The 25,517-nt window shown below is 48.3% G+C and overlaps 1 protein-coding gene across 11 annotated transcripts in view; it reads right to left on the reverse strand.

Moving 5' to 3' along the window:
• The window catches only part of CENPC (centromere protein C), a 755,709-nt gene that overhangs the window by 98,819 nt on the left and 631,373 nt on the right, over positions 1 to 25,517 (reverse strand). For all 11 annotated transcript variants that reach the window (XM_063919916.1, XM_063919914.1, XM_063919915.1 and 8 more), the window contains one exon: positions 388 to 447. In XM_063919916.1, the coding sequence (XP_063775986.1) occupies positions 388 to 447 (60 nt within the window). The remainder of the gene's footprint in view (positions 1 to 387; positions 448 to 25,517) is intronic.

Consider the following 25,517-nt stretch of genomic DNA (forward strand, 5'->3'; position numbering starts at 1 on the left):
TAAGATTACCAATACGGTGTATTCATTGTAATACATACTGTATGATAGTACTGGTGCACAAGTGATTTCCCCACTACAATAAGGTTTCTTTTGTTGGTAAGATTGTGGTGACCTTTTTTTAACAGAATTATTAAAACGAAACCAGCAAAGATCATAGTAATTTGTACAGTGCCTTTACTACGCAGCAGACTGACAACAAATTTGCCGCAGGTTCTAAAGCAGAGTAGATGGTTGAAATCTGATGCTATACACTGGCACCTAAAATCAGAAAATGCTAGGAAACCTTGGATGGACAATGGAAGTTCAAAAAGTATTGGTAAATAACTTCCATATTTAAAAATACAACAATAAAACAAGAACTAAGCAACATACCAACAAGTGCTTTACCTTGAGAATTTGAAGCAGAAAGTATAGCAAAATTATCCAAGTTCTCCTCATCGTGGGGTTCTAAAATAATACAGCAAAAGTTAAAATAGGATTTTAATTAGCTACCGGTAAATCCTTTTCTAGTAGTCCGTAGAGGATGCTGGGGTTCCATTTAGTACCATGGGGTATAGGCGGGTCCTTTGGGAGCCACTGGCACTTTAAGAGTTTAACAGTGTAGGCTGGCTCCTCCCTCTATGGCCCCTCCTACCAGACTCAGTCTAGAAACTGTGCCAGAGAAGACGGTCATACTTCGAGAGAAGGAAACACAGATAGTGGTGAGATTCACACCAGCCCACACCGAATCGAAACAACCATGCTGACCAGCATGCAACATGAAGTAACCAGCAGGAAACATGAAATCATGCCAGTACTGGGAGCTTTGGTACATCCCCATGGTACTAAATGGAACCCCAGCATCCTCTACGGACTACGAGAAAAAGATTTACCGGTAGGTAAATAAAATACTATTTTCTCTTACGTCCAAGAGGATGCTGGGGTTCCATTTAGTACCATGGGGATGTACCAAAGCTCCCAGTACGGGAGGGAGAGTGCTGAGGATCCTGCAGAACGCAGTGACCAACTTTAGGTCCTCAGATTCCAAAGCATCGAACTTGTAGAACTTCAGCAAATATGTTCAACCCCAACCAAGCAGCTGGTCAACAAAGCTGTAAAGCCGAGACACCCCGGGCAGCTGCCCAGGAACAACCCACTGTACGAGTAGAGTGGGCCTTAACAGATCTTGGACACGGCAGGCCTGCCGTAGAATAAGCATGCTGGATAGCAAACCCGATCCAGCGAGCAAATGTCTGCTTAGAAGCAGGACACCCAACCGTGTTGGGATCATAAAGGACAAACAGAGCGTCCGACTACCTGTGACGAGAAGTCCTCTTCACAGAAACTTTCAAAGCCCTCACAACATCCAAGGACTTTGAGGTAACTGAAGAGTCAGTAGCCACTGGCAGCACAATAGGTTGGTGATATGAAAAACCAACACAACCTGTGGAAGAAATTGCTGACGCGTTCTTCATGGAAAAACAAGTAGGGGCTCTTGCATGACAATGCCCCCAATTTCGACACCCGTCGAGCAGATGCCAATGCGAACAGTGTGACCACCTTCCAAGTTAGAAACTTGACATTCACCTCCTGTAAAGGCTCGAACCAATCCGACTGCAGGAACTGCAGCACCACATTAAGATCCCAAGGTGCCGTAGGGGGCACAAAGGGTGGCTGGATGTGCAGAACCCCTATCAAGAAAGTCTGAACCTCAGGGAGAACAGTCAATTGTTTCTGGAAGAAAATGGACAAGGCCGAAATCTGGACCTTTATGGAGCCCAAGCGTAGGCCCACAACCACATCTGCTTGCAGACAGAGGAGAAACCGTCCCAGTTGAAACTCCACCGTAGGAAACTTCTCGGATTCACACCAAGACACGTACCTTTTGCAAGTGCAATGGTAATGTTTAGACGTTACCCCCTTCCCAGCCTGTATCAGGGTAGGAATGACTTTGTTCGGAATGCCCTTCCGAGCTAAGACCTGGCGTTCAACCTCCATGCTGTCAAACGTAGCTGTGGTAAGTCTTGATAAGCGAATGGCCCCTGTTGCAGAAGGTCCTCGCAAAGAGGCCTTGGATCTTCCAACAGTAACTCCAGAAGATCCACGTACCAAGCACTTCTTGGCCAGTCCGGAGCAATGAGGATCGCCGGAACTCTTGTTCTTTTTATTAGCTTGAGAATCCATGGGATGAGTGGAAGTGGAGGGAACACATACACTGACCGGAACACCCACGGAGTTACCAGAGCGTTCACCGCCACTGCTTGTGGGTCTCGTAACCTTGAACAGTACCTCTGAAGCTTCTCGTTGAGTCAAGAGGACATCATGTCTATCTGACGTACACCCCATCGGCTTGTTACCTCTGCGAATACCTCCAGGTGGAGGCCCCATTCTCCTGGATGGAGATCGTGTCTGCTGAGGAAGTCTGCTTCCCAGTTGTCCACTCCCGGAATGAAGATTACTGACAGCGCCCACGCATGCTTCTCTGCCCAGAGGATTATTGACACCTCTGACATTGCAGCCCTGCTCTTCGTTCCGCCCTGCCTGCTTATGTAGGACACCGCTGTGAAGTTGTCCGACTGAACCTGAACGGCTTGATCTCGCAGAAGATGTGCCGCTTGTAGAAGGTCGTTGTACACGGCCTTCAGATCCAGAATGTTTATTGGAAGGAGAGATTCCTGAACTGACCGCTTTCCTTGGAAGTTTCCCCCAGAGCGACTGCTTCCCAACCCCTGAGACTTACATACATGGTTAGATGAATCCAATTCTTAATCCCGAACCTGCGGCCCTCGAGTAGGTGAGAAGTTTGCAGCCACCAGAGGAGTGAAATTCTGGCTTTCGGCGACAGGCGTATCCGCTGGTGCATGTGGAGATCCTGACCATAAGACCAGGAGATTCAGTGGGAAAGACCGTGCCAGGAATCTTCCGTACTGTCGAGCCTCTTAGGAGGCAACCATCTTCCCCAGAAGGCGAATGCACTGATGAACCGATACCCGGGCTGGCATCAGGACATCCCGGACCATTGATTGGATCACCAACGCTTTCTTCACCGGTAGAAACACTCTCTGCACTTCCACGTCGAGAATCATCCCCAGGAAGGAACGCCTCCTTATCGGCTTCAAATGCGAAATTGGAAGCTCCAGGATCCAACCCAAGATCCCGGGACAGTTGATTTGAGAGAACAACACTCCGTAACAACATCTCCCTGGAGGATGTTAAGGTCGCCCAGATATGGAATTATGTCCACTCCTGGTTTGTGGAGCGGGTGTATAAAGGCAGCCATGGCCCTGATGAACAACCCCGGTGTTGCGTAGAAGCCAAGTTCAGTGTTTGGAACTGGAAGTGACATAGTTGTAGTGGACATTAGATAGGCCTAGAGAGGCGGCCAGATTGGAATGTGAAGTACGCATCCCTGATATCCCGGGATACCAGGAATTCCTCTACATCTCGAGCAGAGATCACCACTCCCAGACTCCATCCTGAATTGAACACCCACCAGTAAGGAATCAATGACCCCAGGTTTGAATAGTAACCTCTATTACGTAAATGAGGTGGAATAACGACATTAGTTTGACAAAAGTTATGATAGCTTCCAGCAGTAGTGCACTTTCTGCCTGAGAAGCTAGTAAGCCTGATTTGAATAATCTGTGAGGCGGGAATACTAGAAATTCTAGTCTGCACCCCTGTGCAAACCAACTGTTTCCAGGAGTCTACGCAGGATATCACCCAGATGTGTTACTGAATCTCCTTAGTCTCGCTCCCACCTGCCTGATCCCCAGGCAGTGAGCTCTACCGACAAACCGAAAGGTTTGCAAAAGGCCGAATTTGAAATCTGACCCTCGGAACCTGGCGGCTCAGGTTTTCTGGATTTCCCCAACGCCCTCTAAAGGAAGTGGAGGAATATGTGGAATCGTGTTCGAAGGAATTGCAGTGTAGGTGTAGGGTATAATTTCCTGGTCTGTGCAGATGCGGAAGGAAGACATACCGACTTACCCGCAGTTGAAATGGATAATCACGTATCCCAAGCGTCCCAACAGGTCTTTCCTGTGAAGGGCGGACCTGTCATACCTTACTCGGATTCTGTATCCGCAGTCCATTGGTGTAGCCACCGTCCCCTGAGTGTCGAAAATGCCAGAGCAGTGGTCCCTGCGTTATGCAGGTCAATCTCCTTCATGGCGTCTAGCCGTGAAGCCTGTAGAATACTGTATGTGACATAGAAACAAGTACAAGTCACTTCTACACATAGAATCTAAATCATCAAATAAGGAGCCTGACCACGTTACAATAGCCCCAGAGATGTACGCAAAAGTGGGTCTCCGAGTCACACCTGCAGCAGTGTACATTATTAGAGATTAGTCTCAATAGGTGATCAGCCTCTATGGAGGTTGTACCAGGGACAGGTAAGACAACCATATTTGACAATGTAGACACTCTATAGTGATGTGGATAATAACTCTGGGTGTACTCAGGTTTTCCCAAATAAGGAGTTTAACGCCCTACACAGTGGGAAGGCATTCATTATATACATATAATAATATTCCTCATCCCTAATAGTCTCAAACATACGTTGGACCCCTCATATATATGCATTATATGGACAAGTGTACCCTTTCCAGGGTACAGAGTTGGGGTGAGAGGCACAGAAGTGATTTGAAACCCCACACTTTTCAAAACTGCGGCTTCTACCCAGTATGGGATATATTTGAAGCAATATAGTTTAAAGTACACCTTATGGAGGCCACCCCAGGGGGATCTGCCACGGAACCCTGAGATGTGTAGAGTTTTGAGCATTGTATAGACTCCCCAGGAGAAGATATACATTCTGCAGTACAGGACAAAGTCCCAAACCACTTAACTGACGATTTTTCCCTTCAAAACTGTTAACAACATTGTTTTTTAAAATGTATTTTATTTAATAAAGTTGAAAAAGTATTTTTAGAAATATTTAAACATTATATTATGCACATCTGCAGAATGGATCTCCTCATAAAAAACGGGGGGACAGGGTGGGACGGCGCAGTCGCATGAGATCTGACCATGCCAGTTAAGTGGTTAAACATGGTAAAGTAGATTACACATACACAGGAAAATGTCAACATTCCTCCTACACCCCCCCCCCCCCCCCCCCCTCAGAATATCTTCATAGAGTCACAAAGCACAAGAAGCCAGCTACTGGGCGTAGTACATAATATCACTCCCCCCTTGTTTATAACACCTGTTAACTCAGTGTAGTTATGTGGAAGACAGCGTTCCCTGTCAGCGTGTGTCTGCAGGAAGAAAATGGCGCTGGTTAGTGCTGGAACCGCTCTGAGGGGATCTCCGCCCCTGGTAATGGCGCGTCTTCCCGTACTCAGACATTATACTGGCCTGAGGTAATTTTTGCAGCAAACAGTGGGTTAGACCTTGAGAGCTATGTGTGACCAGTGTAGGGCATCGTGCTGGCCCAGGACGCTCCTCACAGCGCCGTACACAGTGTGCCACTGAGCCTTCCATAGCGCAGTCTGTCAGAGCTGCGCTCCCACCCTTGTGCCGACATTCTTGCCGGGGACCAGCTTACCGGGACTCCGGCGTCAGATTCACCACTCTTCTTTCTTCTGGCTCTGTTAAGGGGTGTCGGCATGCTGCGGGAGTGAGCGGTCGCCTCGGGCGGCTAACGATCATCATCCTCAGGAGCTCAGTGTCCTGTCAGCGGAGATAGTGGCCATTAACCTCTCTGGGTTGGACACTACTCCCCCCATTTCAAGTCCCACGAAGCAGGGAGGCTGTTGCCAGCAGCCTGCCTGTAAAATAACAAACTTTAGAAAACAATAAAACTAAGAAAACTCCTAGGAGCTCCCCTAGCTGTGACCGGCCACTCCGGGCACATTTTCTAAACTGAGTCTGGTAGGAGGGGCATAGAGGGAGGAGCCAGCCCACACTGTTAAACGCTTAAAGTGCCAGTGGCTCCCATGGACCCATCTATACCCCATGGTACTAAATGGAAACCCAGCATCCTCTAGGACGTAAGAGAAATCTGAATTACATTTCAGAATATATTTACATTCATACTACAAATTTTCAAATTGTAAACTGGAAAATTAGGAGGGAAAACATCTTGTGAATAAATTTTTTTCGTTTCATCTCTACAGTATAACATTTTTATATCCTACAATTTTTTCAAAATTAGAATAGTTATAATCACCATTGTTAAGTCTTAAATTAGATTATATAAAGAACAGTCAATTATATGACAATTGTTGGCTGATTTGGCAAATTTACACGGTGTTAAAATCGCATCACTGACACGTCTATAATCTCTATGTCACTGACTTATACCCCTTTTACATTGTCACAATAACCAGGTTATTGGAGGTGCAACCCGGTTCGCAGCTCTGTGTAAAAAGGCCCCTGAAAAATAACGTGGTTCAGTGACTCGGGAATCCAACCTAGATAGCGAGCAGGGCTGAAACTGGGAAAACTGGTGACCTGGGTCGTTTTTCCCAGGTCTTATTTGCAGCATAGGAAGAGCCAATTACCAGACGCCTGGAAATAATGTCATCTCCAAGCACCGGCACGAGGGTCATTCAGTTCCCTGACCAATTTTGTAATCTCAGTCTTTGAATTCCTATTAGAGTCCATTGTTCGCCTCACATCATGCTTCTGTTACATGCAGCACCGTACTCGCTTGCATATTTACTTGAATCAAATGGTAATTTCTGTCCTCAAAATCAGCACACTAATGTAAAATAATTTGTGTTGCTCTGCACAGCCCAATGATTTGCTTCTGCTAAAATAATGGTATATAAATAAATATATATATATATATATATATATATATATATATATACACACACACACACACATATATATATATATATATATATACATACACACACACACACATATATATATATATATATATATATATATATATAAAATTATTATTATTTTTTTAGGTAACGACTCACTACCTAGTTTTCTATCAGCGAGCATCAAACCCAAATTTTGTAATATGCCTTTAACAAGTTAATATAATAGATGTGCTTCTTCCTACCATACCTGTAATGACCTCACATACTTTACATCACTCAATTGTTTTGATACAGTGAACAGTCCAAGCACGTTCTGCCAGAAACTCTCAAAAACTCTTGAGAGCAGGTGTTTATCATCCCAAGTCTTCTGCATGAACCAGGTTTCTGCATGGTTGCCTTTAGCCTTATCACATACTCCATCACAGAGAAATCATTGATGGACAGTTACTCTTTCTAAGCTTCATGTAACAGTTTGATGGGTCCTTGGATTTTGCAGCAAATGCAGGTAGACTTCTATGGTACCTCTAAATAAACAGATGACAAAATTTCTAAGCATCTGCTTCACAGTTGGGTATAGTAGGTTTCAGTACAGATTGCTTCATCCAAATTTACTTAGAGGGGGTGGCCTAGTCCACTCATTGACTCAAAAGTACCTACGCCACGGGGACTCCGCAATTATTGGTCAGTTCCTTGGACTCACAGATGGGTCAGTGACTCCCACACATCCCACCCATTTACTATTGAAAAGAATCGGACAGGGACAATAATGCCACAAAATACAAATCAATGAGGAGGAGAAAGGAGCGGGGATATCGGGCGATTTACGCCTATTGACAAGAAGCGTGTGATCATGACCGCATCAGCGATCAGATCCATTTCCCCATCAGGAGCTCTATGTCTACGAGTCGGAACATTCAGCTTGGAAAACCACTGTTTCTCTCATGGCTTGAGCACTTTTGGTGTCTTGTTGATGGTTCAGAGATGCCAAGGTTTTGGCACTGCCCGATTGATGAATCTTCACTGCGCATCCGCAAAGGAGGAGCAAAGCCATGGTCAGGGTGTTAAACATAGCAAGGAATTCAAAACATTTATAGGAAACATCACACTGTGTGGAGATCGGGACTGGCTGATGACGTCAATGCTAATCCCAAATAGCTGGCGAACAATGCACTAACATAATTAAGATTTCCAAGGAACTTAATCCGAAATTCCATAAGTGGAACTCGGCAAACTTAACAGCCTCGAATGTTGAAACCATATTGCCTAAAACACTTATGCAAAAGTGCACTAACACCAGTCTTTACATCAGCAAAGTACTCTGGAAGCTTGCTATTAATAGTTTTTGAAAATCAACCCAATAAAAACAAGCTTCTGGGAATCACGTTGAACTTGGCATAACTTTAGAACCAACAGTACAATTTCCAGCTCCTCTGTTGTCTCCCCCACAATTGCTTGCAGCAAGACTGGAGAGGCCGACTTTATCATGAGATTGTCCATATAAAAGATGATAATCTTTCCATAGGCTGAACAGGCCAAAGATAAGAGCCCTGAACTGAAACTAATGAGACTGTACAGAAAACCTTAAAAAGGACTGATGCGCCTCCTACATTAGGATGAGAAGGTAGGTATCCTTGATCTCCATGCTTCATACTATTTATCATAGTCTTTAGCAATTCCCTTTTCAAATGGTCCACACAAAGGTATAAATTCATAATTTTCAAATGGAAATGGATTAAGAGGACTGTCTGACTTCTGACTCAGAGAATAAAATTTTAACACTTTCCAATCATGCAGTTTCGATGAGACTAAAGACTAAAAAGCTCACATTCACCACCAGACACACTGACTTGTCTACTTACAAATTTGTGGTGGAGAAGCTATTTAAAGGAGACATCAAAAGATCTATAGCCTAACCCTTCATCACAAAACGCCTCCACTAAGCAGCGGAAGTGAAATCAAACCACCTGTACTTAAAGCAACACTCAATAGTCATCCAACATCAGGGTCCATGGATGGATGACCTGCCTGTCATGCGGTTTGTCTTCTAGTCTGGGATCCTGACAGCAAGCTGCGCAAGACTGCTTAGTTTTTTTTCTGACCTAGATGGGAAGCCAACGTCTGACTCTGGCTTCAAGAAGCGGCCTGGCTCTTAGTCTTGCCCAAAGACAAAAGGAAGAAAAGGAGGTCTTGAGGCCTGGCGGTGAAAGAATGGAGAACCCATAAAGGTAAAGGATTGAAGACAGCATTTGGATTCTGTTTTAGCCTGCCAATACAAGAGACAGGGCCCTGGCATGAAGATATAGCTGAGGAAGGAATATGGACACAAACGGGGTCCCTATCTATGGTTCCTTCCCCAAGGGAGAATGAAGCCTTCTAAATATGCTCAACTAGGGAAAACAATTTTAATCTCCTAGAAATGATCCTTAGGATTAAAGAAAGTAAAATGTTTGTTTATTCTTTATTTTAAACAGCGACATATCTGGTATCTCAGGTTTCTCTTCATCCAGAACTTGCATTACTTGTCTGACAGCTAAAACCAATGCCTCCACTTCCTGTATGCAACAGGGAGTGCCACCTCCTTGGCAAGTGAGGGAACTTTCAAGTCCTACTCAACTAAACATTCACCATCCTCATTACTTCTTAGTATTATCCTCCCAGGGATAAAGAACAGCCTGCCGTGGCAGCCTGTGGGTTCAGAATGTGGAAACAGTATCATGACATTTGTTCTAAAGCTGAATGGCTCTTCATCATCCCTGGAAAAGGGACAGAGGGAAGGGGACAGCTGCTACCACGTAGTTGCTTGGAGAGCACAGAAACTGCCTGGGGGTGAGAGTTCTTGCCAAGGCATGCTCAGCTGGGATGGTGTTGACATCCAAAAGGGAAACAGGAACGTTGGCCACCCATGTTGCATGCCACACAGAGGGCAACAGTGACTGAAAGGGAAAAAGGTAAAATTTTGCCAGCAGACAAAAACTTTTGTCAACACAACCCCTTATAAAGGTAGGCACTGAAATTATTTTTCTTGATAAGGATATGAAGAAATAACAAAAAAAATAAGACTTTACATACCGGTAATTCTATTTCTCGTAGTCCGTAGTGGATGCTGGGGACTCCGTAAGGACCATGGGGAATAGACGGGCTCCGCAGGAGACTGGGCACTCTTAAAAGAAAGATTAGGTACTATCTGGTGTGCACTGGCTCCTCCCTCTATGCCCCTCCTCCAGACCTCAGTAAGGAAACTGTGCCCGGAAGAGCTGACACTACAAGGAAAGGATTTGGAATCCAGGGTAAGACTCATACCAGCCACACCAATCACACCGTATAACTTGTGATAACCATACCCAGTTAACAGTATGAACAACAACTGAGCCTCAATCAACGGATGGCTCATAACAATAACCCTTTAGTAAGCAATAACTATATACACGTATTGCAGAAGAAGTCCGCACTTGGGACGGGCGCCCAGCATCCACTACGGACTACGAGAAATAGAATTACCGGTGAGTAAATTCTTATTTTCTCTGACGTCCTAGTGGATGCTGGGGACTCCGTAAGGACCATGGGGATTATACCAAAGCTCCCAAATGGGCGGGAGAGTGCGGACGACTCTGCAGCACCGAATGAGCAAACTCAAGGTCCTCCTCAGCCAGGGTATCAAACTTGTAAAACTTAGCAAATGTGTTTGAACCCGACCAAGTAGCAGCTCGGCAAAGCTGTAAAGCCGAGACCCCTCGGGCAGCCGCCCAAGAAAAGCCCACCTTCCTTGTGGAATGGGCTTTTACGGATTTCGGATGCGGCAATCCAGCCGCACAGTGAGCCAGCTGAATCGTGCTACAGATCCAGCGAGCAATAGTCTGCTTAGAAGCAGGAGCGCCAACCTTGTTGGCTGCATACAGAATAAACAGCGAGTCAGACTTTGACTCCCGCCGTTCTGGAAACATAAATTTTCAAAGCCCGGACTACGTCCAGCAACTTGGAATCCTCCAAGTCCCTAGTAGCCGCAGGCACCACAATAGGTTGGTTCAAATGAAATGATGATACCACCTTAGGGAGAAATTGGGAACGAGTCCTCAATTCTGCCCTGTCCATATGGAAGATCAGATAGGGGCTTTTACATGACAAAGCCGCCAATTCTGACACACGCCTAGCCGAAGCTAAGGCCAATAGCATGACCACTTTCCACGTGAGATAATTTAGCTCCACGGTCTTAAGTGGCTCAAACCAGTGGGATTTCAGGAAATCCAACACAACGTTAAGATCACAAGGTGCCACTGGTGGCACAAAAGGAGGCTGAATATGCAGCACTCCCTTTACAAACGTCTGAACCTCAGGCAGTGAAGCCAGTTCTTTTTGAAAGAAAATGGATAGGGCCGAGATCTGAACCTTTATGGACCCTAATTTGAGGCCCATAGTCACACCTGACTGTAGGAAATGCACATCCTTCCTAGCTCTTATCAGCGTAGGAATTACTTCATCCGGTATACCCTTTTTCCGCTAGGATCCGGCGTTCAACCGCCATGCCGTCAAACGCAGCAGCGGTAAGTCTTGGAACAGACAGGGCCCCTGCTGCAACAGGTCCTGTCTGAGAGGCAATGGGTCCTCTGTGACCATCTCTTGAAGTTCTGGGTACCAAGTCCTTCTTGGCCAATCCGGAACAATGAGTATCGTTCTCACTCCTCTTTTTCTTACTATTCTCAGTACCTTGTGTATGAGAGGAAGAGGAGGAAACACATATACCGACTGGAGCACCCACGGAGTTACCAGTGCGTCCACAGCTATCGCCTGAGGGTTCCTTGACCTGGCGCAATATTTTTTAGCTTTTTGTTTAGGCGGGACGCCATCATGTCCACCTGTGGCCGTTCCCACCGATTTGCAATCTACTCGAAGACTTCTTGATGAAGTCCCCACTCTCCCGGGTGGAGGTCGTGCCTGCTGAGGAATTCTGCTTCCCAGTTGTCCACTCCCGGAATGAATACTGCTGACAGTGCTTGTACGTGATTCTCCGCCCAACGAAGAATCCTTGTGGCTTCCGCCATCGCCACCCTGCTTCTTGTGCCGCCTTGTCGGTTTACATAGGCGACTGCCGTGATGTTGTCTGACTGAATCAGCACTGGTTGGTCTCGAAGCAGGGGCTCCGCTTGACTCAGGGCGTTGTATATGGCCCTTAATTCCAGTATGTTTATATGCAGACGAGTCTCCTGACTTGACCACAGCCCCTGGAAGTTTCTTCCCTGAGTGACTGCCCCCCATCCGCGGAGGCTTGCATCCGTGGTCACCAGGACCCAGTCCTGTATGCCGAACCTGCGGCCCTCGAGAAGATGAGCACTCTGCAGCCACCACAGAAGAGACACCCTGGCCCTCGGGGACAGGGCGATCAGCCGATGCATCTGAAGATGCGATCCGGACCACTTGTCCAACAGATCCCACTGAAAGATCCTGGCATGGAACCTGCCGAAAGGAATGGCTTCGTATGACGCTACCATCTTTCCCAGGACTCGCGTGCAGTGATGCACCGACACCTGCTTTGGTTTCAGGAGATCCCTGACCATGGTCACTAACTCCTGAGCCTTCTCCTCCGGGAGAAATACCTTCTTCTGTTCTGTGTCCAGGATCATGCCCAGGAAGGGCAGACGCGTCGTAGGAATCAGCTGCGACTTTGGAATATTCAGAATCCAGACGTGCCGTAGCAACACTTCCTGAGAGTGCGCTACGCTGACCAACAACTGCTCTCTGGACCTCGCCTTTATGAGGAGATCGTCCAAGTACGGGATAACTGTAACTCCTTGCTTCCGGAGAAGTACCATCATCTCCGCCATTACCTTGGTAAAGACTCTCGGTGCCGAGGATAGACCAAACGGCAACGTCTGGAATTGGTAATGACAGTCCTGTACCACAAACCTGAGGTACTCCTGGTGAGGCGGATAAATGGGGACATGCAAGTACGCATCCTTGATGTCCAGAGATACCATAAAATCCCCCTCTTCCAGGCTGGCAATGACCGCTCTGAGCGATTCCATTTTGAACTTGAACTTTTTCATGTAAATGTTCAAGGATTTTACATTTAGAATGGGTCTTACCGAACCGTCCGGTTTCGGTACCACAAACAGTGTGGAATAGTAACCCCATCCCTGCTGAAGGAGGGGTACCATTATTATCACTTGCTGGAGGTACAGCTTGTGAATAGCCGTCAGGACTATCTCCCTCCCCGTGGGAGAAGCTGGCAAGGCGGATTTAATGTAACGGTGAGGGGGCGTCACTACGAATTCCAGCTTGTATCCCTGAGATACAATTTGTATAGCCCAAGGATCCACTTGTGAGCGAACCCACTGGTTGCAGAAATTTCGCAGACGCACCCCCACCGCTCCTGGCTCCGCCTGTGGAGCCCAGCGTCATGCGGTGGACTTAGTGGAAGCAGGGGAAGACTTTTGTTCCTGAGAACTGGCTGCATGGTGCAGCTTCTTTCCTCTACCCCTGCCTCTGGCAAGAAAGGATGCACCTCTGACTCTCTTGCTTTTTTGAGAACGAAAGGACTGCATTTGGTAATACGGTGCTTTCTTAGGCTGTGAGGAAACCTGTGGCAAGAAAGTCGACTTTCCAGCTGTCGCTGTGGATACGAGGTCCGAGAGACCGTCCCCAAACAATTCCCCACCCTTATAAGGCAAAACCTCCATGTGTTTTTTAGAGTCGGCATCCCCTGTCCATTGCCGAGTCCATAAGACCCTCCTGGCAGAAATGGACATTGCATTTATTCGAGAGCCCAGCAGGCAAATGTCCCTCTGGGCATCCCGCATATATAAGACAACGTCTTTAATATGGCTAAGTGTTAGCAATACGGTATCCCTGTCCAGGGTATCCAACCCCTCTGACAGAGTATCTGTCCATGCTGCAACAGCACTGCACATCCAAGCTGAAGCAATAGCCGGTCTCAGTAGAGTACCAGAGTGTGTATACACAGACTTCAAGATACATTCCTGCTTCCTATCCGCAGGTTCCTTTAGGGCGGCCGTATCCTGAGACGGCAGGGCCACTCTTTTAGATAAGCGCGTCAGGGCCTTGTCAACCCTAGGGGAGGATTCCCAGCGTAACCTATCCGTTGGCGGGAAAGGGTACACCATTAGTATTCTCTTGGGAATCACCACTTTCTTATCAGGGGAAGACCACGCTTCTTCACATAACTCATTTAATTCATGTGACGGGGGAAAAGTCACTGGCTGCTTTTACTCCCCAAACATATTTACCCTCTTGTCAGGGACAGGGTGAGCCTCTGAAATGTGTAATACATTTTTCATTGCAATAATCATGTATCAGAGGCCTTAGTCATTTTGGGCTGTAATAGTGCCTCATCCTCGTCGATGCTGGAGTCGGACTCCATGTCGACATCTGTGTCAACCAACTGAGATAGTGGGCGTTTTTGAGACGCTGACGGCCTCTGAGGCGCCTGGGCAGGCCCGGGTTGAGAGCCCGGCTGTCCCCCGGCAGCAACATAATCAAATCTCTTATGTAATGAGTTTACATGGTCATTTAAGACCTTCCACATATCCATCCAATCAGGTGTCGGCACCGACGGGGGCGACACCACATTTATCTGCACTTGCTCCGCCTCCACGTAACCCTCCTCATCAAACATGTCGACACAGCCGTACCGACACACAGCACACACACACAGGGAATGCTCTGACTGAGGACAGGACCCCACAAGGCCTATGGGGAGACAGAGAGAGTATGCCAGCACACACCACAGCGCTATATACACAGGGATACACACTACCATAATAAGAATTTACTTACCGATAATTCTATTTCTCATAGTCCGTAGTGGATGCTGGGGACTCCGAAAGGACCATGAGGAATAGCGGCTCCGCAGGAGACTGGGCACAAAGTAAAAGCTTTAGGACTAGCTGGTGTGCACTGGCTCCTCCCCCTATGACCCTCCTCCAAGCCTCAGTTAGGATACTGTGCCCGGACGAGCGTACACAATAAGGAAGGATTTTGAATCCCGGGTAAGACTCATACCAGCCACACCAATCACACCGTACAACTTGTGATCTGAACCCAGTTAACAGCATGATAACAGAAGGAGCCTCTGAAAAGATGGCTCACAACAACAATAACCCGATTTTTGTAACAATAACTATGTACAAGTAATGCAGACAATCCGCACTTGGGATGGGCGCCCAGCATCCACTACGGACTATGAGAAATAGAATTATCGGTAAGTAAATTCTTATTTTCTCTAACGTCCTAGTGGATGCTGGGGACTCCGAAAGGACCATGGGGATTATACCAAAGCTCCCAAACGGGCGGGAGAGTGCGGATGACTCTGCAGCACCGAATGAGAGAACTCCAGGTCCTCCTCAGCCAGGGTATCAAATTTGTAGAATTTAGCAAACGTGTTTGCCCCTGACCAAGTAGCTGCTCGGCAAAGTTGTAAAGCCGTGTGGAATGGGCTTTTACAGATTTTGGCTGTGGCAGGCCTGCCACAGAATGTGCAAGCTGAATTGTACTACAAATCCAACGAGCAATCGTCTGCTTAGAAGCAGGAGCACCCAGCTTGTTGGGTGCATACAGGATAAACAGCGAGTCAGATTTTCTGACTCCAGCCGTCCTGGAAACATATATTTTCAGGGCCCTGACTATGTCCAGCAACTTGGAATCCTCCAAGTCCCTAGTAGCCGCAGGCACCACAATAGGTTGGTTTAAGTGAAATGCTGAAACCACCTTAGGGAGAAATTGAGGACGAGTCCTCAATTCTGCCCTGTCCGTATGAAAAATTAGGTAAGGGCTTTTATAGGATAAAGCCGCCAATTCTGATACACGCCTGGCTGAAGCCAGGGCTAACAGCATTACCACTTTCCATGTGAGATATTTCAAGTCCACAGTGGTGAGTGGTTCAAACCAATGTGATTTTAGGAATCCCAACACTACATTGAGATCCCAAGGTGCCACTGGAGGCACAAAAGGAGGCTGTATATGCAGTACTCCCTTGACAAACGTCTGAACTTCAGGAACAGAAGCTAGTTCTTTTTGGAAGAATATCGACAGGGCCGAAATTTGAACCTTAATGGACCCTAATTTGAGGCCCATAGACAGTCCTGTTTGCAGGAAATGCAGGAATCGACCCAGTTGAAATTCCTCCGTAGGGGCCTTCCTGGCCTCGCACCACGCAACATATTTACGCCAAATACGGTGATAATGTTGTACGGTTACATCCTTCCTGGCTTTGATCAGGGTAGGGATGACTTCATCCGGAATGCCTTTTTCCTTCTGGATCAGGCGTTCAACCGCCATGCCGTCAAACGCAGCCGCGGTAAGTCTTGGAACAGACATGGTCCCTGCTGGAGCAGGTCCTGTCTTAGAGGTAGAGGCCACGGGTCTTCCGTGAGCATCTCCTGAATTTCCGGGTACCAAGTCCTTCTTGGCCAATCCGGAGCCACGAGTATAGTCTTTACTCCTCTCCTTCTTATGATTCTCAGTACTTTTGGTATGAGAGGAAGAGGAGGGAACACATACACTGACCGGTACACCCACGGTGTTACCAGAGCGTCCACAGCTATTGCCTGAGGGTCCCTTGACCTGGAGCAATATCTGTCCAGTTTTTTGTTGAGGCGAGACGCCATCATGTCCACCTTTGGTTTTTCCCAACGGTTTACAATCATGTGGAAGACTTCTGGGTGAAGTCCCCACTCCCCCGGGTGAAGATCGTGTCTGCTGAGGAAGTCTGCTTCCCAGTTGTCCACTCCCGGAATGAACACTGCTGACAGTGCTATCACATGATTTTCCGCCCAGCGAAGAATCCTTGCCACTTCCGTCATTGCCCTCCTGCTTCTTGTGCCGCCCTGTCTGTTTACGTGGGCGACTGCCGTGATGTTGTCCGACTGGATCAATACTGGCTGACCCTGAAGCAGAGGCCTTGCCTGACTTAGGGCATTGTAAATGGCCCTTAGTTCCAGGATATTTATGTGAAGTGACGTTTCCATGCTTGACCACAAGCCCTGGAAATTTTTTCCCTGTGTGACTGCTCCCCAGCCTCTCAGGCTGGCATCCGTGGTCACCAGGACCCAATCCTGAATGCCGAATCTGCGGCCCTCTAGGAGATGAGCACTCTGTAACCACCACAGGAGAGACACCCTTGTCCTTGGAGACAGGGTTATCCGCTGATGCATTTGAAGATGCGATCCGGACCATTTGTCTAGCAGATCCAACTGAAAAGTTCTTGCGTGGAATCTGCCGAATGGAATCGCTTCGTAAGAAGCCACCATCTTTCCCAGGACCCTTGTGCACTGATGCACTGACACCTGGCCTGGTCTTAGGAGTTTCCTGACTAGGTCGGATAACTCCCTGGCTTTCTCTTCCGGGAGAAACACCTTTTTTCTGTACTGTGTCCAGAATCATCCCTAGGAACAGCAGACGTGTCGTCGGAATCAGCTGCGATTTTGGAATATTTAGAATCCATCCGTGCTGTCGTAGTACTATTTGAGATAGTGCTACTCCGACCTCTAACTGTTCTCTGGACCGTGCCCTTATCAGGAGATCGTCCAAGTAAGGGATAATTAAGACGCCTTTTCTTCGAAGAAGAATCATCATTTCGGCCATTACCTTGGTAAAGACCCGGGGTGCCGTGGACAATCCAAACGGCAGCGTCTGAAACTGATAGTGACAGTTCTGTACCACAAACCTGAGGTACCCTTGGTGAGAAGGGCAAATTGGGACATGGAGGTAAGCATCCTTGATGTCCAGAGACACCATGTAGTCCCCTTCTTCCAGGTTCGCTATCACTGCTCTGAGTGACTCCATCTTGAACTTGAACCTTTTTATGTAAGTGTTCAAGGCTTTCAGATTTAAAATGGGTCTCACCGAGCCGTCCGGCTTCGGTACCACAAACAGCGTGGAGTAATACCCCTTTCCCTGTTGTAGGAGGGGTACCTTGATTATCACTTGCTGGGAATACAGCTTGTGAATGGCTTCCAATACCGCCTCCCTGTCGGGGGTAGACGTTGGTAAAGCAGACTTCAGGAACCGGCGAGGGGGAGACGTCTCGAATTCCAATTTGTACCCCTGAGATACTACCTGCAGGATCCAGGGGTCCACTTGCGAGTGAGCCCACTGCGCGCTGAAATTCTTGAGACGGGCCCCCACCGTGCCTGAGTCCGCTTGTAAGGCCCCAGCGTCATGCTGAGGACTTGGCAGAAGCGGGGTAGGGCTTCTGTTCGTGGGAAGAAGCTGTCTGTTGCAGTCTTTTTCCCCTTCCTCTGCCCCGGGGCAGATATGAGTGGCCTTTTGCCCGCTTGCCCTTATGGGGACGAAAGGACTGAGCCTGAAAAGACGGTATCGTTTTCTGCTGCGAGGTGACTTGGGGTAAAAAGGTGGATTTCCCAGCCGTTGCCGTGGCCACCAGGTCCGATAGACCGCCCCCAAATAACTCCTCCCCTTTATACGGCAATACTTCCATATGCCGTTTGGAATCCGCATCCCCTGACCACTGTCGCGTCCATAATCCTCTTCTGGCAGAAATGGACATCGCACTTACTCTTGATGCCAGAGTGCAAATGTCTCTCTGTGCATCTCGCATATATAGGAATGCATCCTTTAAATGCTCTATAGTCAATAATATATTGTCCCTGTCCAGGGTATCAATATTTTCAGTCAGGGAATCCGGCCAAGCCACCCCAGCACTGCACATCCAGGCTGAGGCGATTGCTGGTCGCAGTATAACACCAGTATGAGTGTATATACTTTTAAGGATATTTTCCAGCCTCCTATCTGCTGGCTCCTTAAGGGCGGCCGTTTCTGGAGACGGTAACGCCACTTGTTTTGATAAGCATGTGAGCGCCTTATCCACCCTAGGGGGTGTTTCCCAACGAGCCCTAACCTCTGGTGGGAAGGGATATAGTGCCAATAATTTTTTAGAAATTAGCAGTTTTTTGTCGGGGGTAACCCACGCTTCATTCAATTCATCTGATTCAGGAAAAACTACGGGTAGTTTTTTCACACCCCACATAATACCCCTTTTTGTGGTACTTGCAGTATCAGAGATGTGCAAAACCTCCTTCATTGCCGTGATCATGTAACGTGTGGCCCTACTGGAAAATACGTTTGTTTCTTCACCGTCGACACTGGAGTCAGTGTCTGTGTCTGGGTCCGTGTCGACCCACTGAGGTAACGGGCGTTTAATAGCCCCTGACGGTGTTTGAGACGCCTGGACAGGCACTAACTGAGCTGCCGGCGGTCTCATGTCGTCAACAGTTTTCTGTAACGTGCCGACACTGTCACGTAATTCCTTAATTACGGCCATCCATTCAGGTGTTGACTCCCTAGGGGGTGACATCACCATTATAGGCAATTGCTCCGCCTCCACATCATTTTCCTCCTCATACATGTCGACACACACGTACCGACACCCAGCACACACACAGGGAATGCTCTGATAGAGGACAGGACCCACTTAGCCCCTTGGGGAGACAGAGGGAGAGTTTGCCAGCACACACCAGAGCGCTATATATGTATAGGGACAACCTTACAATAAGTGTCTATCCCTTATAGCTGCTTATATCTGTTATTTTGCCAAATAAGTGCCCCCCTCTCTTTTTTACCCTGTTTCTGTAGTTGCAGGATGCAGGGGAGATTCTGGGAGCCTTCCTACCAGCGGAGCTGTGTGGGAAAAATGGCGCTGTGTGCTGAGGAGATAGGCCCCGCCCCCTTCACGGCAGGCTCTTCTCCCGCTTTTTCTGGAAAACTGGCAGGGGTTAAATACATCCATATAGCCCAGGAGCTATATGTGATGTATTTTTTGCCAAATAAGGTAAATTCATTGCTTCCCAGGGCGCCCCCCCCCAGCGCCCTGCACCCTCAGTGACCGAAGTGTGAAGTGTGCTGAGAGCAATGGCGCACAGCTGCAGTGCTGTGCGCTACCTTATGAAGACAGGAAAGTCTTCTGCCGCCGATTTATGGACCTCTTCTTGCTTCAGCATCTGTAAGGGGGCCGGCGGCGCGGCTCCGGGACCCATCCATGGCTGGGCCTGTGATCGTCCCTCTGGAGCTAATGTCCAGTAGCCTAAGAAGCCCAATCCACTCTGCACGCAGGTGAGTTCGCTTCTTCTCCCCTTAGTCCCTCGATGCAGTGAGCCTGTTGCCAGCAGGTCTCACTGAAAATAAAAAACCTATTTAAACTTTTACTCTAAGCAGCTCAGGAGAGCCACCTAGCTTGCACCCTTCTCGTTCGGGCACAAAATCTTAACTGAGGCTTGGAGGAGGGTCATAGGGGGAGGAGCCAGTGCACACCAGCTAGTACTAAAGCTTTTACTTTGTGCCCAGTCTCCTGCGGAGCCGCTATTCCCCATGGTCCTTTCGGAGTCCCCAGCATCCACTAGGACGTTAGAGAAAAGTGAATTTTTCCCAATAGCTGCTGTATCAATACACCTTTTGCCTAAATTTATGTGCCCCCCCTCTCTTTTTACCCTCTTAGTGCCAGGAGACTGCAGGGGAAAGCCTGGGGAGCGTCCTTCCAGCGGAGCTGTGAAGAGAAATGGCGCTGGTGTGCTGAGGAAGAAGGCCCCGACCCCTCAGCGGCGGGCTTCTGTCCCGCTGTTTCTGACTAAAAAATGGCGGGGGTTTTACACATATACAGTCACAGACTGTATTATGTGTCTTTTTTATGCCAAAGGTATTCTTATTGCTGCCCAGGGCGCCCCCCCCTCCCCCAGCGCCCTGCACCCTACAGTGACCGGAGTGTGTGGTGTGCAGTGGGAGCAATGGCGCTACCTTAATGAAGACAGGAGTCTTCAGCCGCCGATTTCATCACCAACTTCTGATCTTCTGGCTCTGCGAGGGGGACGGCGGCGCGGCTACGGGAACGGACGACCGAGGACCTTTGCCTGTGTTCGAACCCTCTGGAGCTAATGGTGTCCAGTAGCCTAAGAAGCGCAACCTAGCTGTGAACAGGTACGTTTGCTTCTCTCCCCTCGGTCCCACGTAGCAGTGAGTCTGTTGCCAGCAGATCTCACTGAAAATAAAAAACCTAACATTACTTTCTTTACTAGCAGGCTCAGGAGAGCCCACTAGGTGCATCCAGCTCTGGCCGGGCACAGATTCTAACTGAGGTCTGGAGGAGGGGCATAGAGGGAGGAGCCAGTGCACACCAGATAGTACCTAATCTTTCTTTTAGAGTGCCCAGTCTCCTGCGGAGCCCGTCTATTCCCCATGGTCCTTACGGAGTCCCCAGCATCCACTAGGACGTCAGAGAAATAAGATTTTACTTACCGGTAAATCTATTTCTCGTAGTCCGTAGTGGATGCTGGGGACTCCGTAAGGACCATGGGGAATAGACGGGCTCCGCAGGAGACATGGCACTTTAAGAAAGAATTAGGAATACTGGTGTGCACTGGCTCCTCCCTCTATGTCCCTCCTCCAGACCTCAGTTAAGGAAACTGTGCCCAGAAGAGCTGACAGTACAAGGAAATGATTTTGGAATCCAGGGTAAGACTCATACCAATCACACCGTATAACTCGTGATAAACTTACCCAGTTAACAGTATGAACAAGAACAGAGCACCAGATAAACCTGATTCAACCATAACATAACCCTTATTTAAGCAATAACTATATACAAGTATTGCAGAAGAAGTCCGCACTTGGGACGGGCGCCCAGCATCCACTACGGACTACGAGAAATAGATTTACCGGTAAGTAAAATCTTATTTTCTCTAACGTCCTAGTGGATGCTGGGGACTCCGTAAGGACCATGGGGATTATACCAAAGCTCCCAAACGGGAGGGAGAGTGCGGATGACTCTGCAGCACCAAATGAGCAAACACAAGGTCCTCCTCAGCCAGGGTATCAAACTTGTAGAACTTTGCAAAAGTATATGAACCCGACCAAGTAGCTGCTCGGCAAAGCTGTAATGCCGAGACCCCTCGGGCAGCCGCCCAAGAAGAGTCCACCTTCCTTTTGGAATGGGCTTTTACTGATTTTGAAGGCGGCAATCCAGCCGCAGAATGAGCCTGCTGAATCGTGTTACAGATCCAGCGAGCAATAGTTTGCTTTGAAGCAGGAGCACCCAGCTTGTTGGATGCATACAGGATAAACAGCGACTCAGTTTTCCTGACTCCAGCCGTTCTGGCTACATAAACCTTCAAAGCCCTGACTACATCTAGTAACTTGGAATCCTCCAAGTCACGAGTAGCCGCAGGCACCACAATAGGTTGGTTCAAATGAAAAGAGGACACCACTTTTGGCAGAAATTGCGGACGAGTCCGTAATTCTGCCCTGTCCATATGGAAAACCAGATAGGGGCTTTTACATGACAAAGCCGCCAATTCTGACACACGCCTAGCCGAAGCTAAGGCCAATAAGCATGACCACCTTCCACGTGAACTATATTTTAACTCCACGGTTTTAAGTGGCTCAAACCAGTGTGATTTCAGGAAACTCAACACCACGTTAAGATCCCAAGGTGCCACTGGTGGCACAAAAGGGGTCTGAATATGCAGCACTCCCTTTACAAACGTCTGAACTTCAGGAAGAGAAGCCAGTTCCTTTTGAAAGAAAATGGATAGGGCTGAAATCTGGACCTTAATGGAACCCAATTTTAAGCCCAAAGTCACTCCCGACTGTAGGAAGTGAAGGAAACGGCCCAGCTGGAATTCCTCTGTAGGGGCATTCCTGGCCTCACACCAAGCAACATATTTTCGCCATATACGGTGATAATGTTTAGCCGTCACGTCCTTCCTAGCCTTTATTAGCGTAGGAATAACCTCATCCGGAATGCCTTTTTCTGCTAGGATCCGGCGTTCAACGGCCATGCCGTCAAACGCAGCCGCGGTAAGTCTTGGAACAGGCAGGGCCCCTGTTGCAACAGATCCTGTCTGAGAGGCAGAGGCCATGGGTCCTCTGTGAGCATTTCTTGTAGTTCCGGATACCAAGTCCTTCTTGGCCAATCCGGAACAATGAGTATTGTTCTCACTCCTCTTTTTCTTACGATTCTCAGCACCTTGGGTATGAGAGGAAGAGGAGGAAACACATAAACCGACTGGAACACCCACGGTGTCACTAGTGCGTCCACAGCTATCGCCTGAGGGTCTCTTGACCTGGCGCAATACATTTGTAGCTTTTTGTTGAGGCGGGATGCCATCATGTCCACCTGTGGCAGTTCCCATCGATTTGTAATCTGTGTGAAGACTTCTTGATGAAGTCCCCACTCTCCCGGGTGGAGGTCGTGCCTGCTGAGGAAGTCTGCTTCCCAGTTGTCCACTCCCGGAATGAACACTGCTGACAGTGCTTGCACGTGATTCTCCGCCCAGCGAAGAATTCTGGTGTCTTCCGCCATCGCCACCCTGCTCCTTGTGCCGCCTTGGCGGTTTACATGAGCCACTGCGGTGATGTTGTCTGACTGAATCAGCACCGGATGGTTGCGAAGCAGAGGTTCCGCTTGACTTAGGGCATCGATATGGCCCTTAGTTCCAGGATATTGATGTGCAGACAAGTCTCCTGACTTGACCACAGACCCTGGAAATTTCTTCCCTGTGTGACTGCCCCCCACCCTCGGAGGCTTGCATCCGTGGTCACCAGGACCCAGTCCTGAATGCCGAACCTGCGACCCTCGAGAAGGTGAGCACTCTGCAGCCACCACAGAAGAGACACCCTGGCCCTGGGGGATAGAGTGATCAGCCGATGCATCTGAAGATGCGATCCGGACCACTTGTCCAACAGATCCCACTGAAAGGTCCTCACATGGAACCTGCCGAAGGAAATGGCCTCGTATGATGCCACCATCATGTTTTGGTTTTAAGAGGTCTCTGAACAGAGTCACGAGCTCCTGAGCCTTCTCCGTCGGGAGAAAAACCTTCTTCTGGTCTGTGTCCAGAATCATGCCCAAGAAGGGCAGACGCGTCGTAGGAATCAGCTGCGACTTTGGAATATTCAGAATCCAGACGTGCCGTAGCAACACTTCCTGAGAGTGTGCTACGCTGATCAACAACTACTCTCTGGACCTCGCCTTTATGAGGAGATCGTCCAAGTATGGGATAATTGTGACTCCTTGCTTTCGCAAGAGCACCATCATTTCTGCCATTACCTTGGTAAATATTCTCGGTGCCGTGGACAGACCAAACGGCAACGTCTGGAATTGGTAATGACAGTCCTGTACCACAAATCTGAGGTACTCCTGATGAGGTGGATAAATGGGGACATGCAGGTAAGCATCCTTTATGTCCAGAGACACCATAAAATCCCCCTCTTCCAGGCTTGCAATGACCGCTCTGAGCGATTCCATCTTGAACTTGAACAGTTTCAGGTAACTGTTCAGGGATTTTAAATTCAATATGGGTCTGACCGAACCGTCCGGTTTCGGTACCACAAACATTGTTGAATAGTAATCCCTTCCCTGTTGAAGGATGGGAACCTTTACCACCACCTGCTGGAGATCTAATTTGTGAATTGCCGCTAACACTATTTTCCTCTCTATGGGGGAAGCTGGCAGGGCCGATTTGAGGTAACGGTGAGGGGGCATCACTTTGAATTCCAGCTTGTATCCCTGAGATACAATCTGTATAGCCCAGGGATCCACCCGTGAGCGAACCCACTGGTGGCTGAAATTTCGGAGACGCGCCCCCACCGATCCTGGCTCCACCTGTGGAGCCCCAGCGTCATGCGGTGGATTTAGTGGAAGCCGGGGAGGACTTCTGTTCCTGGGAACTAGCTGTATTGTGCAGCTTCTTCCCTCTACCCCTGCCTCTGGCAAGAAAGGACGCACCTCGGACTCTCTTGCCTCTTTGTGATCGAAAGGACTGCATTTGGTAATAAGGTGCTTTCTTAGGTTGTGAGGGAATATATGGCAAAAAATTTGACTTCCCAGCCGTAGCTGTGGAAACTAGGTCCGAGAGACCGTCCCCAAACAATTCCTCACCCTCGTAAGGTAAAACCTCCATGTGCCTTTTTGAGTCGGCATCACCTGTTCATTGCCGAGTCCACAGGACCCTTCTGGCAGAAATCGACATTGCATTTATTCTAGAGCCCAGTAGGCTAATGTCTCTCTGGGCATCTCTCATATACAGGACCGCGTCTTTTATATGCCCCAGGGTCAGTAATATAGTATCCTTGTCCAAGGTATCAAGTTTCTCAGATAAAGTATCTGTCCATGCTGCTACAGCACTACACATCCAGGCAGACGCAATTGCCGGCCTTAGTAGGGTACCTGAATGTGTATAAATGGACTTCAGGATACCTTCCTGCTTTCTTTTAGGGTGGCCGTATCCTGTGACGGCAGGGCTACCTTCTTAGATAAGCGTGTCAATGCTTTGTCTACCCTAGGGGAGGATTCCCAGCGTAACCTGTCCCTTGGCGGGAAAGGATACGCCATAAGCAACCGTTTGAAAATCTGCGTTTTTCTATCTGGAGATTCCCAAGCTTTTTCACATAACTCATGTGAAGGGGGAAAGGTCACCTCATGGCTTTTCCCCAAACATATAAACCCTCTTGTCAGGGACTGGGTTTTCCTCTGAGATGTGCAATACATCCTTCATTGCTATAATCATGTAGCGGATGGCTTTAGCCATTTTAGGCTGCAACTTTGCATCATCGCCATCGACACTGGAGTCAGAATCCGTGTCGATATCTGTGTCAACAATTTGGGATAGTGGGCGCTTCTGAGACCCTGACGGCCTCTGCGCTGTAGGAGCAGGCATGGGTTGAGACCCTGACTGTCCCAAGGCTTCAGCTTTATCCAACCTTTTATGCAAGGAATTAACATTATCATTT

This window comes from Pseudophryne corroboree, chromosome 1, assembly GCF_028390025.1.
Source record: "Pseudophryne corroboree isolate aPseCor3 chromosome 1, aPseCor3.hap2, whole genome shotgun sequence".
Classification (NCBI taxonomy): Eukaryota; Metazoa; Chordata; class Amphibia; order Anura; family Myobatrachidae; genus Pseudophryne; species Pseudophryne corroboree.